We start from the raw sequence: 13,422 nt of genomic DNA on the forward strand, positions 1-13,422 counted from the left end.
CCTGGAAAATCCCACAGGAAGAGAAGTCTGGCGGGCTACAGTCCATGGCATCTCAATGAGTTGGACACGACTGAGCCACTGACACATAAGCACCCCTGCATACCCAAAATTCCTAAGTTGAAATCCTAACCCCTAGTAACCTCAGAATGTGACTAAGAAATGGGATCTTTAAAGAGGCGATCAGGTTAAAAGGAAGTCATTAGGGTAGGCCATCATCTAATATGAGAGGTGTCCTTACAAGAGGAGATTAGGACACAGACACACACAAAAAGGAAGAACATATGAGAAGAGACTGAGAAGAGAGTTACCTACAAGCAGGGAGAGAGGCCTCAGAAGAAAGCACCCTGGGAACACCTTAATCTCAGATGTCAAGACCCCAAGATTGTGAGATGGTAAATTTCTCACAGATTGATATTCTGTCACTAGTCTGTAGTAGCAAATGAATATGGTATGTCATGTGATTTCTGTCACCATGGTTTACAGATGAGAATAGTTAGGCTCAGAGAGGATGAGTAACTTGCCAGGGGGCGCCCAGAGTTATTAGGAGGCTCTTAAATTAAGAGTAGTTGGCCTGCCTCCACGCTGTTATTCTTGCTCACCTACCAACTGTTATCCACTCAGTCATTCATTCAACAGTTACTGAATGCCATCTCCATGCTGGGCACTTGGAATACACTGGTGAACAAAGCAAAGACCTGAGCCCACGCAGTGCTCACATTCCAGAGGTAGCCCTGGTTACAGGAAAGGAGACAGCCATAAACAAGCAACAGCACAAACAAGTAAAGTGTATAATAAGCCTATAGGATATGAATGGAGCTGCCCAAGAACCCAGTGTGTGTGAGGCACCCTACATGGCCCGGGTGGGTAGCCCATGAAGGAAGGCCCCAGGTCCTACGCAAACGGCTCCAGCGTCATACTCACTGTGCTATCTTTGCTGATATCACCGCTCCCTGCAAACACCCCCAGATGCCGCCTTTGGACAGGAGCTCCTCACTGTAGTCTTTGGAACCTGGAGGTGACCAGCCATCAGTGGCACTGGTGAGTGAGCTGCCAATCTCCTTCCATGTATGGAGCACATCTTCTTTTCTGAAAATTTCATCCAGAGCTTGACTCCAACACTTAAAAGCAGCCCTGAAACAGAAACGGGGCATCAGGCAGCATGAGATCTGTGTTGTTAAATCTATCTTTCAAAAAGGAAAGAAAATGCATTGAATAAACATTTTCATCAAAATGTTAGAGAATGGATCTGTGCCATTTATTGCTCATAACCGTTTCTCTCCGGTAGCATTTGATGACTAAAACACAGCAATGGAATATTATCCAAGAACTAAAATTTATAAAAGATGGTGCTTTTTTTCACAATAGTTAAACATTTTTCAGGTGAACAGAGTTCTCCCTGTTTTACTGACTCCTATAAGCTACCTTTTCTTCTGTGCGAAGATGAGAAGATTTCCAAGTTCATGCAACGCCTGCACATGAAGACTTCTTTGATTGCTGGTTTGAAGAACATCTGTATTTTTAATCAGGTGAAAGAAAAATGTCAGTCCCTGTAAAATATTTCCTTTATATGTGCAAGAATATTTTAAATTGCTTTATACCTTGACTGTGTAGATAAGCAAACTTCAAGTTAATAGACCCTCTAAATGTCACACAATATAGCTATAGAGAACAAATGATGTTCTGTTTGAATGTTAGGGAGTAGGAAAGTGGATCTAAGAGGGAGGAAACAAGATTGGATCTAACAGGTAGGAAACATGAATAAAGTAGATAGCGTAAGAGTGAGGCAGGTCAAGATGGTGAAGGAGGAAAAATCTAGAAAAAGCATACAAGGGAGATCGAACTGGGTATAAAATATAGAAATGTCATATGTGGCCAGAATATGGTTTTGGGGGAAGTTGAAGAAGCCGTAGTGGTAAGATTACTGAGGCATCTGAATGCCAACTGGAAAAATGTGAACACTATTCTACAGCAGATGGGAAGACTTGAATGGTTTGGTTTTGATCAGAGATGTGACAAGAGTGCAGCATATCAGATTCTTCCTTCACCCAAATACAAAAAAGCACATCTTTACTATCACCTGAATTTGTTGTTGCTTTCTGAGGAATGCATGCATTCCAAGATGTGTAGCCAAAAAACCCCATCTAACATGGCACTGGTTCCTAATGAGGGTAGCTCTATTGGCTAGTGGGTATTTTAGAAATGTAAGGGAGGGGGCTGTTATTTGTCACAATGGGGCAACTGCTAGTGTTTCCTCAGTGAGGACCTGGCACTGGGGGGCCCTGCAGTGTACAGAACCTTCCCCTACAGGGAGGAAAAAGATGAGAAACTTGTAGATAATTATCTGAGTCTAACATCTAACTTCATTTTATACATAAAGGGGTATTTTTACATGTTTTCAAAATGCGCAGTTTTCCAGAAATGCAATCCCTGTAATATTTTGGTTTTTGTTCAGAATGCCCTACATTTGCCATTTTAGAAAATCATGGCACCAAAATTAACAATGCTGATAGTACCTGAGTCACCAATATAATACACTTGTATCAGTCTGCATTTGCAGCTGCCATATTCCTATGTATTCTGTATATCTTACATACAATATATGAGCATCTGATTGACTCTCTGTACCTCTGGCGCCTAAGCTCTCGCTGCAACTGTTGTCATTTAGTCACTTAGTCGTATCTGACTCTGCAACCCTATGGACTTTAGCCCACCAGACTTCTCTGTGTAATTCTCCAGGCAAGGATACTGGAGTGGGTTGCCATGTCCTTCTCCAGGGGATCTTCCCAACCCAGGGACTGAACCCACATCTCCTGCATTGGCAGGCAGGTTCTTTATCACTGAGCCACCTGGGAAGCCCATCTAAGCTCTTACATATTAACAAACAGATTCTTTTATTATAAAGTGATTTCATTTAATTTATCCTTCAATTTATATTTAGGACTTCATATTTATTTTTTTAAATAATCTGTATAGGAAGAGTATATTAATACAAATTTTATTTCAGGCACTAAAGGGGGAATATTTTCTGTTGTAAAAAATAGGGACATTGGATCTACAACATGTTGAATTTATACTGCTGAATTTGTAGAAACGCCAAATCAAGTGGAAAGACAAGGAAAACGGAACCAGCTGGGGCAAAGCAAAAGCACATAACAGTGGCCACATCTCAACAAACGGTTCACAGATTCAGTTAAAGTGGGATGAGCGGGAGGGCGCCTAGAATCTCGCAATGGTAACAGCTAGGCTGGAGAGACGATCACAGGAGGCGGGTGGCAGCGGCCCGTCTCCTTACTGCTCTGTTACTGCCTACAAGGGTGTGATGAATAGAGTCTATGTTCAAGCTCTTTCATCCCACTTCTACAGATGATATTTCAGTTACTGTACAGCACAGGTAACTATATTCAATATCTTGTAATAACCTATAATGTAAAATAATCTAAAAAATATATACACGTACAAATAACCAAATCACTTTGCTGTACAGATGAAACTAACACAATATTGTTAATCAACTATATGTCAATAAAAAATATATTAAAAAAGGTATCATTTCAAGACCAAATGCAATCTCAACATTAATGTGGCAGATTATATTGAAAATGAACATGTAATGAATAAACCTTACTAATAGTTTCATAATAAGAAGAAATTACGAGTCCAAGTTGTGAGGAGGGAAGCTTGCTCTTCTCCACTGAGCTGAAAACTCGGAAGTGCTCCTGAGAAAGGTCGGGGGGTGTTGGCATGTGCATCTCTTCTGTCCCCATGGAAAACTCCACCTTCCCAGTAGCAAATTTTAAATTGTTCACTCCTCCTTTGTCTCCTAAATTCATGGGAAAATTTTTAAAAGAAGCTTAAAAATGGAGAAAGAAGGGAAGTTTAAGAGGAGGGGAAAAGTAGGAGAAATAGAAAGGGAGAAGGAAGGGTTTTACATAGAGTTGAGCCTCATTTACAGTTAGAAGGACTCTGTTTCTTTAAACTTTGTGTCTGGAACCATTTCTGAAGAGCCCGGGTGTGTGTCGATGTGCTCTACACTCATGTTACCTCAGAAGGAGTAGTACAGAGGGCAGTTTGCTGGAAAGTGAATGCTGAAATAATGCTTTGCTCCTCCTGGGGATCAGGGGGAGAAGTTGCACAGTTTGAGTTTACTTTTTTAAAAAGAGTTTCCAACATTAAGATGTTAGTGTGCCTCTGGGGCAGAGACCTCTGGGATAGGCGCAATGTACAGGTAGTTCTGACCTAAGGGGAAAGAAATAGGAAAGAATCTGTGTCTGTGTAAGGTCAGAGAACACACAGGGAAAAGAAAGGGAAAAATATTCTTGGGGAAGGAGTTTAAAACCTCAGAGAGAGAGAAGCTAAAATGGATTTAGGTCTACAGCCAAGGACGGGAGATAAACTTCTGAGGGTATTAATACTAGGTGAAATTCAGAATGAAGTGGTATAAACCATCCTTAGGAATTGCATCTGCTTTTTTTCAATTCATGCCCTTAACCACTGTTAATGCACACCATAACCAAAGGAAGTTTAAACATGATATGCTGTGCTTAGTCATTCAGCTGTGTCCCACTTTTTGAGACCCCATGGACTATAAGCCCTCCAGGCTTCTCTGTCCATGGATATTCTCCACGTGAGAATACTGGAGTGGGTTGCCATGCCCTCCTCCAGGGGATCTTCCAAACCCAAGAATTGAACCGAGGTCTCCCGCATTACAGGCAGATTCTTTACCATCTGAGCCACAGGGAAGCTCCAAAACATGATATGGAGGGCTAAGTGTGTCTGTGGACAATACAACCAAAAACTGTGGGCACATATCATAACAAGTGCTTTCTCGGGGGAGAAGGGGAGCAACAATGACACATATATGCATTCATACATGCATACACACATACATTATATATATATACATATATACATACATAGATACATATATTATATACATAAGTAAACTTTTGTCAGTAGTTGTAAAAAAAATTGGTTTAATTTCTAAAAAATCAGTTCAGAGAATATTAGCATCTTAGATGCTAAATTTAAATCTATTATTAATAACTTTAAAATATAATAATTATTTTAAGTTTATTAATATAAATTTATTTTCATTATTCTGATAAATTTGAAAAGTAAGGATTATAAACATAAATTAGGATTTTAGATTACCTAAATGTAGGTAATTTGGGATTTCTTAACCTACATTTGAGTATCCTTTTTCTCCCTGAGGTTAACCACTTGAAGCCCTGCTTTGACTGAGTTTACAAATCAATAGATTTTGAGAAGGGAGAAAACAAGTGTAAAGTAACCAAACATAATGAATATCTTTTTTTTAAGCTAAGATGAAAATCTATGGTATTAATAAGGAATTTTACTGGTGTGTATATTAAAATGCATCTATTTCTTTGACATTGATAAGTAGTGCTTTGGTAAAAGACTGTGTAGTTAATTCTGTATGAATCAATTCATCTACTTATGAAAATAAAACAAGACTATAGCACCGTACTTGCAAAGCAAAGAGTAAGGACACAGAGGTATAGAATCAAACATTAACACTGCTTTTGTATTTACTCCACTCAAGGGAGTATATTCAGAAGGCATAAAAACATGAGGGAGGCAGTGCTTTGGTTGGAATCAAGAGTGGGAAACAGAGGTGTGATCCACTGGACAAGAAGAAAGAGTGAAAGGCAGCTGAAAGCGGGCATGGAAGTGGGGGAAGGAGGAACCTAGTACAGAACATGGTAGACCCACAGGATGATACCCTGTGAAAATAAAGAGACAGGAACACAGAGCAAGTGCAGTCAGCCCTCTGCTTCTGGAGATGCAGAGCCATGGATACTAGGGAGGGGGGAGCTGACTGTAAGGGACATGTGCATCCAAGATTTTGGTATCCACAGGGGGTCCCAGAACCCGTTCCCCACAGGTGCACAGGAACAACGGGAATGACTGTATTTCACCTTGTGTCTGTGCGAGAAATAACGAAAGCAACTTTCTGCTGTGCCGGATTGATCTGTTGTGATATTTGGATTTTTCCAAGGTCTCTCTAAAACATCTCAGAGTGTCTGTCACGTCCACAGGCACACAGAGGAGCTCTTTGGCTCTGCTGTATTCTAAAAGGAAAGGGAAGAGTGACGTTAGGAATGAAATGTTGCAGCAAGCCAAGGAGCCTTTCTAATTCAGAGAATTTCTTGGGTGTAAAAGACTTGCAGTTGATCCTTATTGAGTGAAATTATTATATTTGCTACTTATTTTCTAAAAAGTTCCACACTTCCTTTTTTCCTCCTTTTATAATTAATTGTGCCACCAAGCTGGGATAAGATAAAACTACTTTTCTTGGGGTCACTGGTAGATGGAACCAATGGGCCTTTTTGTCACAAGCATCCTGTAGGTGTATGTTTTATGGCAAGAATAATTTAATCTCATCTTTTGGTAATATTAATCCTAATTAACTGACCATTTAAAGTCTCATACACTTCAACAAGAGCTAACTCTGTCTCATTAGTCAACTTTCTCTTAGAACTGGAATTAGGATCAATTTTTAAGCAATCAAATAAAGGCTTTAAATCTGCAGTAGTCAGTTTTAAATGAGGGCGTATCCAATTAATGTCCCCTAATAATTTTTGGAAATCATTTAAAGTTAGTAAACAATCTCTCCACAGCTTCAAAGGGGCATTATCAGTTTTTAAAACTTTTGGCACACCTAAATATGAGAAGCAAGTAAAGAGGTGTTGCACAACATGTTTATAAGCTTCTCCAGTTAGTTTTGTAAACCAAATCTGGTCTATAGCTTTTTAGATGACAAGTAACCATCTAATCTTTGCTTGAATACGTCCAACAACAGGAAACTCACTACTCTTCAAGGTTTTAAACTCTCCCTCACCTTTTTTTTTTTTTTTTTTTACAGCATTCTCACCCCGCATATCACTTTCTCTAATCCCACCAACTCATTTTTAGTATTATACGTGGGCCAGGAACTAGGCCAGTCTTTCCCAGCAATGTTAAGAGATGTCTGTTCCTGTGTCTAATAGCCCTGACATTTTATTTTCTTGAATTAAAAGATCTTTTAAAGGCCTTGGAGCTGTAATTCCCTGCACCCAAAAAGCTAGATCACTAAATCTAAATGCTCTGTGGCTCTTAGCTTGAGAAGTCAAGGTTTTTCTTGTCTAATAGTAAGGTAAAAGCAAAAACTGTGTTATTCTTTGACCTTTATTAATTTGCACAGTTTTAGTAGGCGGTGAGAACAAAACTTTAATTTCTCAATATAATCAGAATCTACTACACCATGCACCACCGAAATTTTCTTTTTCTTTTTTTTTCTTTCTTCTTTCATTTATTTATTTATTTATTTATTTTAAGAAAGCGAGCTACGCCCTAGCACAAGTCCTACAATGCCCTCAGGTAGGGGGCCAGCCACTCCCGTTGGAATTGGAGTAACCTCGTCAAGGGTTAATATTGTTGCTAAATCCCCTTACCATTGGGCTTTTCTCTTAGCCTGGGTGAGACCCCCCTGAGGGGGTTTTCTCCAAGGAGCAGGCTCTGCATATTGTGCATGCAGTCTGTTTTAAAAGCTCCACTGTTTAAAAAACTTTTTATCTTTTTCAGGCTTAGGCAACACTTTGAGAGGCTTTGGGGGCAAAGTGGGGAACTCTTGGGCCCTGGAAGGCGCAAACGGAGGCGGCGGCTATCGCCCCAAATCAGAAAGTGGTGGATAAGTTTTTTTTAAAAGTTTGTGCAGAGGGGGAGGTAGCTCGCCAGGGCGTCTGGCCACAGTGTCCTGTAAGTCCTCTCCTCTCTCCTCTGCTGATTTTTTCTTCCTTCTTCTCTTTAAATCTTTCTCAAGTTTTCTTTCCCTCACTCTCTTTTTTCCTTCCTCTTCTCTTCTCTTTTACTTTCTATCATTTCCTTCTTGTTTCCCTCTTTCATTCTCCCTTCTTCCTTCTCACTGTCTTCTCTTTCTTTCATTTCTTTCCTTTACCGTCTTTCTCTCTAACTTTTTCTTTCCTCCTCCCTCTCTTTCTCTCTGTATCTCTTTTTCTAACTTCCTTTTTTCCTTTTCCTATCTTGCTGCATTCCCTGATTTCTTCCTCCTCCGTTCCTCTCTCCTTTTCACTCTTTAGTTCTTTTTCTATCTTTAGATCTTTCTCTATTTTCTTTCCTTTTTTCTTTTTCACTTTTTCCTTTTTTCTTTTTCTCTCTTTTTTTGCTTGGGTGAAGCCCCCCTGAGGGGGTTTTTCTGCAAGGAGTAGGCTCTGTATATTGTGTATTTTTTAAAAGCTCCTTTCTTTAAAAATAAAACTTTTTAATCTTTTTCAACCTTAGGCAATGCTCTGGGAGGCTTTGGATGTAAACTGGGGAATTCCTAGGCCCTGAGAGGTGCAAGCGGAGGTGGGGTAGTCGCCTTAAATCAGAAATTGTTGGACAAATTTTTAAAGGTTTGTGCAGAGGGAGAGGGGGCTCGCCAGGGCGCCCGGCCGCAGCGTCCTGTAAGCCCTCTCACTCCTCGGGAGGTAGAGCACAGTGTCCCTCCTTTTTCTTGTCAATGGCAGAAAATATGATCTGCGCAGAAGGTGGAGACCCACTACCATCCACCGCTATAGCCTCTCCCATAGGTCATCCCACAGCCTCATGATGAGGGTCCAGAACATTTTTAATCATATTTATAGGATAAGTGTTCAGTTGTTTTTTTCACCTTCACCCAAGTATCTAAATTAACAGTAGCTTTAACAGTTTCAAGATTACTTGTATAAAGAGTTGCCATTCTTAGTTTCAGTGTTATCCATGTCAGAAAATTAAGTATAGTAAAAGATTTTGCTTTAAGCTATCAAAAGATCAGGCTTTTCTTTGGCCTTTTAACTTCAGAAACCATTTTTTCTCTCTAACTCTAACTCTTTAACACTTTCAACACTTCCCACTCCTACTCGCCCTGTCTATCCTACAGGGGGGTCCGCGGCACCCTGAGTGGGGTCCTATCCGTCCCTAAAATTCAACACTGGGGAAAGGGTTGGGGACCTACCTTCGAATCGTCCCTGTATCGGGCGCCACCTGCCGGGGACCTGCCCCGGCTGATCCAGGGTATTCGAAGCGGGGACGGCGTCGGTGACCTATTTATTTATTTAAATATTTTATCAAAGATATAAAGAGTAATAGGATGAGGATAGCTCAGTAGGAAAATTCAGTGGAGAAAAGAGGCTGAGTAGCTTGGTTTACGCGGGAGACCAATAAAACTTCAAGACAAGAAGTTTGCACCACTTACGTAGGCCGCAGGCGTCCTTCCGTTCTCCCGAAGGAGAGGAGACACTGAGGCCTCCCCGGTCGGATCTTAGAAGCCCAGGCATAATTAGTAAGCATGGTGGGTTCCGCGCTCCAGATGGAGACTCAACCAGAGTGAGAGAGAGCGACATGGGGAGACCAGTATTTCGAGAAACTGATCCCAATTCTTTATTTTCCAGAGTCTGTTTTTATACACTGAGATGTTATACAAAAGTCACGTGGGGACAGCAGTCCTGACTTTTATTAAAGTCAGGTGCTTCACACAAATGTATACAGAGGTCTTAGGGGTGTTACATCATCTTCTGGCCAGGGGGGCCTGCTGACAATTTATGACCCTCTCCTTGTGACAGCGGTCAGTCAGTCAGGACACTTATTTCTCCAGGGCTGATTAGTCTCAAAACAGACGCCACCCAAATAAGGTTACATTCCTACAGGGTGAGGGTGTAGTGGGTTTTAGTTAAGGAAAGAATTTACTTAGCCTAAGGTCTAACGTGATTAATATCAAAGGTTAATTCTATATATTCATTAATGTGTGTAAGGGCAGGGGATATGGAGACTTAGCAACAAACATTGGCTCAACAAATGAAAAACCCTTCACCAATACAATTTCTAATCAGCCCGTTATACTTATACTAATAGTTTTCTAACTTCTCTAAAGAACCCGTTTTTAGAGGGTTTAAAGCATCTTGTGCCTCTCACGGTTGGGAGGCTGTGAGCAATCACATGTGGCCGGACGAGCCTGTCAGGCAGGCTAGAGAACCTTCAGAGGAGTTTGTAGGTTAAAACACTCTTATCATGCCCAGGAATTATTATAAACTGGAGCTCTAAGTTAACTCCTTCTCCAAAAGAGGTGGTGGGGGACAGCCCCCCGTAAAGTCAGAGGTGTAGGTGAGCACAAAGTAGTAAAGTAGGCAGGCTCTGGTTATGGGGGTAGATGCTCGAGGAGTTCCAGGGGGACTCCTGAGGCTCGATCCCGCCTTTGCGTATGTCGAGCCTCCTTCCTCATGACCTTTGTCACGGGCGGAGTACCTCACTCTGGCCCCCAACACTTGGGCCCAAACTAAAGCTGCTAAATTCAAAGCCCCCAGGTCTGCAGCAGGTGTTTCAATGTTCAGATCAATTTTTTTTTCTTGGTTTATTTGACAGTTCTTTTTTTAAAAAAGAAAAAAAAAACTTAGAAAACTTTTGATTCGTATGAAATGCAAATAACTTTAGATCTTGCCAATTTTCCTTATGAAGCCTCCTACTTTTTCCTTTGCTGATCATAAAAGATGAAATAATCTGCTCCTTTTCAGCAGCCTCTTCAAAGCCAAGGTGCCTTGGGAAAGAGACGAAAGGAGGAAACAAAGCTTGGAGATGGGCAACTGCTCTCTTAAGAGAGGAAAAGACAGCTTTCTAACACTGGAGAAGGCAGAGGAAAAGAAGATGAGGCCATAAACATGTAGGGAACTGAAAAGCCATCCTGAAAAGTGGCCAGAAGGGCAGATGTTGGCAGAGCTGCCGTGAGGTCTCTGGAGAGGAAGTGCCAGACCCATGAATTCAGCTGCAGACCAGCTGCATATGCTATGAAGCAGGCACGTGGGAGAGAGGACACACAGGCTTCAGACTGAATGACAAACAAATTTACCCCTTCAACAAATGAACAGGTCAAATACCCCCTGTCAAATCTGAAGTCCTGAGAGTCCAGCAACTTGCTAGGGAACAGGGCTGTAACAGCTTAAGAGACATGACCTTTGTCCTCAAGAAATCCACCCTTTAGCTGAAGCTATGAGGGCATTTTAACACTGGCGAATGAAAATCACACTGACAGAGTGTCTGGGGACACGCCAAAATGATGGAGAGAAAGAAGAGAGATCAGTGCAGGAAGGAAAGGATGAGCAAGAAACAGTTCATGGGGGGAAAGACATGCCAGCTGTGTCTTAGAGAACAGGGAAGACTATCAGGAAGTAAGGGAAGGGGTTTCAGATAGAATGAGAAGAGCTGAAGCTGGGACATCCCTGGAGGTCCACTGGTTAAGACTTGCCCTTCCAATGCAGGGGTTGGGGGTTTGATCCTTGATCAGGGAACTAAGAGTCCACATGCAAAAAAGCCAAAACTTAGAAGGATTATCGAAACAAATTCAATAAGGACTTTAAAAAATGGTCCACATTGAAAAAATCTTAAAAAAAAAAAAATAGCTGAATCTGATTGAGTGTTTATACTATACCAGTAACTATTCTAAATAAACACTGTGATAGTCTTATTGAATTCTAGCAACACTCATTGGAGAAGGCAGTGGCACCCCACTCCAGTACTCTTGCCTGGAGAATCCCAGGGATGGAGGAGCCTGGTAGGCTACAGTCCATGGGGTCACTAAGAGTCAGACACAACTGAGTGACTTCACTTTTACTTTTCACTTCCATGCATTGGAGAAGGAAATGGCAACCCACTCCAGTATTCTTGCCTGGAGAATCCCAGGGATGGGGGAGCCTGGTGGGCTGCCGTCTATGGGTCGCACAGAGTCGGACATGACTGGCGCGACTTAGCAGCAGCAGCAGCAACACTCATAAGAGGTATGTCCCATTATATCCTCTTTTTACAGATGAGAATCAGGCATAGAGAAGTCTCAGCTTCCCTTGGGTCACAGAACCAGCTTGCACAGGAGAGGGTGGAATCAGGATTAAAAGTGGCAATGCAGGGCACAGTGAGATGACACGGCCAGTTCTTTTGAACCAAGAAGGGTTTCCAGAGGCCTAAAGCCCTCACTGCGTATGTGGCCTTCATCCTCTTTAATGGGCAGCCAAGAAAGCGTTTTGAGTAAGACCCCAGCAGAAGGAGATTCATATTTTAGGAAGCGTGAGCCAGCAGTTGTATGCACAGCAGGCTGCAATAGAACGAGGGTGGTGGCTGAGAGGTTATAACGTTACAACACCAACATAGTATGATTTGAACTTGATTAAGATGGTAGCAGTGAGAACAAGGGAGGGACACAGAAAATTCCAATGTTAGAAGTGATTGGAGAATGGTTAATTGGCTACTAGGCGAAGAAAAAAAAAAGGTGTGGAAATTGCCTCTTGTCCACCTTTTAGGGCTGATGACCTTGCTTCCTACCTCACTGGGAATAAACGGAAGGAATCCAAATGGATTTCCTGCAAGCCCCTACCCCTAGACCCACACAGCCCCCAGTTCCCATGCTATCTACACTGCAAGGTCATCACTCCAGCAATTCTCCTCTCTCCTCCCAGTCACCAGTTTTTCCCTCTGCTGAGTCAACATCCCGTTTTGCGTTTTTTTCTATTTTTAAAAATCATCAAAAATTTTGTGTTCACTGCAGCATTAGTTACAGTAGCCAAGATATGGAACAACTTAAGGGTCCATCAACAAATGAATGGATAGAGAGAATGTGGTATTTACCCAGTGGAATATTATTCAGAGCCATAAAAGAGAAGGAAACCCTATCATTTGTGACAACTTGGATGAGCCCTGATCAGACAGAGAAAGGCAAACAGTGAATGATCTCACGTACATTTGGAATCTAAAAAACTCAAACTCAAACAAACAGAGAAGAGACTGGTGGTTGCCAGAGGCAGAGTTGTGGGGTGATGGGCAAAAATGGGTGAAGGTGACCCAAGGTATAAATGTCAATTAAAAGACAAATAAGTTCTGAAACTGTAAAGAATAGCACAGAGACTATATTTAAATTTCTAAAAAAAAAAATTTTAACCCTTTCTCTTGACCCTTCTTTCCCCTCAAGCCACCATCCTATCTCTCTGCTCCATTTTATAATTAAACTCCTCAAAAAGTTCTATTTTCATTGTTCCCCATTCTCTCTTGCTGCTGCTGCTAAGTCGCTTCAGTCGTGTCCGACTCTGTGCGACCCCATAGACAGCAGCTCACCAGGCTCCCCTGTCCCTGGGATTCTCTAGGCAAGACCGCTGGAGTGGGTTGCCATTTCCTTCTCCAATTCTGTCTTAAAACTGCTTAAATCACACTTTTCCCCCATTATTTCACCCGAAGGATCGTCACTAGAATAAATCTAGTGTTCGATTTTTAGGCTTTATCTCACATAAATTTTCAACAGCATTTGACCCAGTTGCTAACTCCTTCCTCGTAATACTTTCTTCACTTGGCTTACAGGTCCTTTACCAACCTACTGACCCCTCCTTCTTAGCCCTCTTTGCTAATTCATCC

General features: G+C 41.7%; 1 protein-coding gene across 10 annotated transcripts in view; it reads right to left on the reverse strand.

Moving 5' to 3' along the window:
* The window catches only part of CFAP54 (cilia and flagella associated protein 54), a 312,031-nt gene that overhangs the window by 139,872 nt on the left and 158,737 nt on the right, over nt 1-13,422 (reverse strand). For 8 of the 10 annotated variants that reach the window (XM_027542091.1, XM_027542096.1, XM_027542092.1 and 5 more), the window contains 4 exons: nt 5,940-6,092; nt 3,626-3,820; nt 1,423-1,510; nt 922-1,131 (listed from right to left, as the gene is read on the reverse strand). In XM_027542091.1, coding sequence (XP_027397892.1) covers nt 922-1,131; nt 1,423-1,510; nt 3,626-3,820; nt 5,940-6,092 — 646 coding nt within the window. The remainder of the gene's footprint in view (nt 1-921; nt 1,132-1,422; nt 1,511-3,625; nt 3,821-5,939; nt 6,093-13,422) is intronic. The other 2 variants (XM_027542095.1, XM_027542094.1) reach the window with 1 other exon arrangement.

Source organism: Bos indicus x Bos taurus, chromosome 5, assembly GCF_003369695.1.
Source record: "Bos indicus x Bos taurus breed Angus x Brahman F1 hybrid chromosome 5, Bos_hybrid_MaternalHap_v2.0, whole genome shotgun sequence".
Taxonomy (NCBI): Eukaryota; Metazoa; Chordata; class Mammalia; order Artiodactyla; family Bovidae; genus Bos; species Bos indicus x Bos taurus.